The sequence below is a fragment of the Cavia porcellus genome, unplaced genomic scaffold (assembly GCF_034190915.1).
Source record: "Cavia porcellus strain 051 isolate PalLab524CR breed Dunkin Hartley unplaced genomic scaffold, mCavPor4.1 scaffold_25, whole genome shotgun sequence".
Classification (NCBI taxonomy): domain Eukaryota; kingdom Metazoa; phylum Chordata; class Mammalia; order Rodentia; family Caviidae; genus Cavia; species Cavia porcellus.
In genome coordinates, this window is record NW_026947508.1 from 38,055,676 (window position 1) to 38,057,387 (window position 1,712).

A 1,712-nucleotide genomic window follows, 5' to 3' on the forward strand; every position below is an offset into this window, starting at 1 on the left:
TTTTCTCCCCATGCTAGGATTTGACTGCTACCCACAGTACTGAATATAGATAAATCAGACAAAAGGATATGGATATGTATTATGTTGTGGATACACCTGTGATCAGCTCTATCATTTGTAAAATAAAATTCTTTCAGGACACTGGTGTGTGAAAACAACTAAACATTTCTGTGTATAAACTCAAATATATAAAATGCTTCTAACAACATATTTGTGAGTAGCAGACCATGTATTAAAAATTAAATCTTCTCTATTGTAACAATGGCACATGAGGAACCACCTAGAGACTCAATTGTGGGGAAGATCAGATTTTGTTCCTCTACTTACAGGGAGGCTGATATCTGGGGGAATAACAATGACTATCTAAAGGGTGGACTGCATACATATAGGTTTTAAGGTTAAAGGTGCAGTTTCAAGGGAATCTTAAAACGATGTGGTATGAGCTTAAGGTGTAAGGGAATCAGGTCAGGTGGTACACAGAGTTGGCATCTGGGGACTGCAGGTTGACCTTAGTCCCTCATTAAAATTTCATTGCCCTTGCTTCTTGTTTACCACATGCAAACGTTTGCCAGCAATGCGGAGTGCATTGTTTGTCATGGACAGCCCAAGACACTCTGAGGTCACACTCAGGCCAATCCTGAGATCTAGAAAGGAAGAGTTTCTCAAGCAGGATCAGGAGGCTTCTTCTGAAATGTCTGAGGCAGGACAGTGGGGAAGGAAGAAAGCACAGGATAGATCAGTCAGAAGTTTTTGTCTCACTTTCCCTCTGGCTGTGTCACTGTGGGTTATACAAAGCTACTGCCACTGCCGTGGTCTGCCCCACCGTAGTAGACATTCTCATCTTCTTCTTGAATGTTCTGGATGGTCAGGTACCGATCCAAGCCAGAGCCTGAGACTGAGAATCGGTTGGAAATTTCATTCCCCTTGGATCCCACAATATCACTAGTACCTACTGACATCACAAACCCAGGGCCCTTGCCCTGGCTCTGCTGGAACCAGTCCACACAGTTATTACTGTAGCCACTGCTCAGGGTACAGGTGAGTTTTAGTGTCTGTCCCAGGGAGGCAGATGCAGAGGGCAGCGGAGTCAGCACAGGCTGGGAGAGAGACCCTGGAAACACAGACCTCCATTAAGAATCCCTTTGGGAGACAGGGGAATTGTTCTAGGGGGAAGGAAAGGGCTGGAGTCTGGGTTGGGCAACAATGTTCTCTATGGAGACAGTGACCATTTGCCCCATCTGACCTGTGTAGAGAGTGGTGATGGTGAAGAAGAGAGGAGCCCAGGCCATGGTGGAGATGCCCCAATGCTGAGTCCTTCAGTTCCCAAGCTGAGCCAGGGATCTCAAGTCTTTGAATTCTCCCAGTTTATTACTGATCAGGGTCTAGATGCAAATCTTCTCCTCATCAAAGTTAGTATTAACAAGGGTGGTGGCTAAAATGGATAATTTACATGGATTTGGTTTCATACAGATTGCCTCCCCATGTGGCCAGACATTATCACCCTGTTGACTCATAGGAACCTTGCTGAGTCCCTTAACCACAGCTTTCATGCAGGGCTCAAGTGTGTGTACTTCAAACACCTCATCTTCCACTTCTAAAATTCATGTTTTCTCCACAATTATTTTTCTTCTCTGGTGCAAATGTTCTGAATGGTCAAGAACTGATCCAAGCCAGAGCCTTATCCTGAGAATCCGTCAGGGATTCCATACTCC

The 1,712-nt window shown here is 45.0% G+C and overlaps 1 gene segment (V, D, J or C); it reads right to left on the reverse strand.

The window, feature by feature from the left end:
* Positions 1-785: 785 nt before the first annotated feature.
* On the reverse strand, positions 786-1,289 carry LOC111754738 (immunoglobulin lambda variable 9-49-like). The segment is given in 2 exon segments: positions 786-1,111; positions 1,244-1,289. Coding segments are annotated over 2 exon segments (372 nt in total).
* Positions 1,290-1,712: the final 423 nt, after the last annotated feature.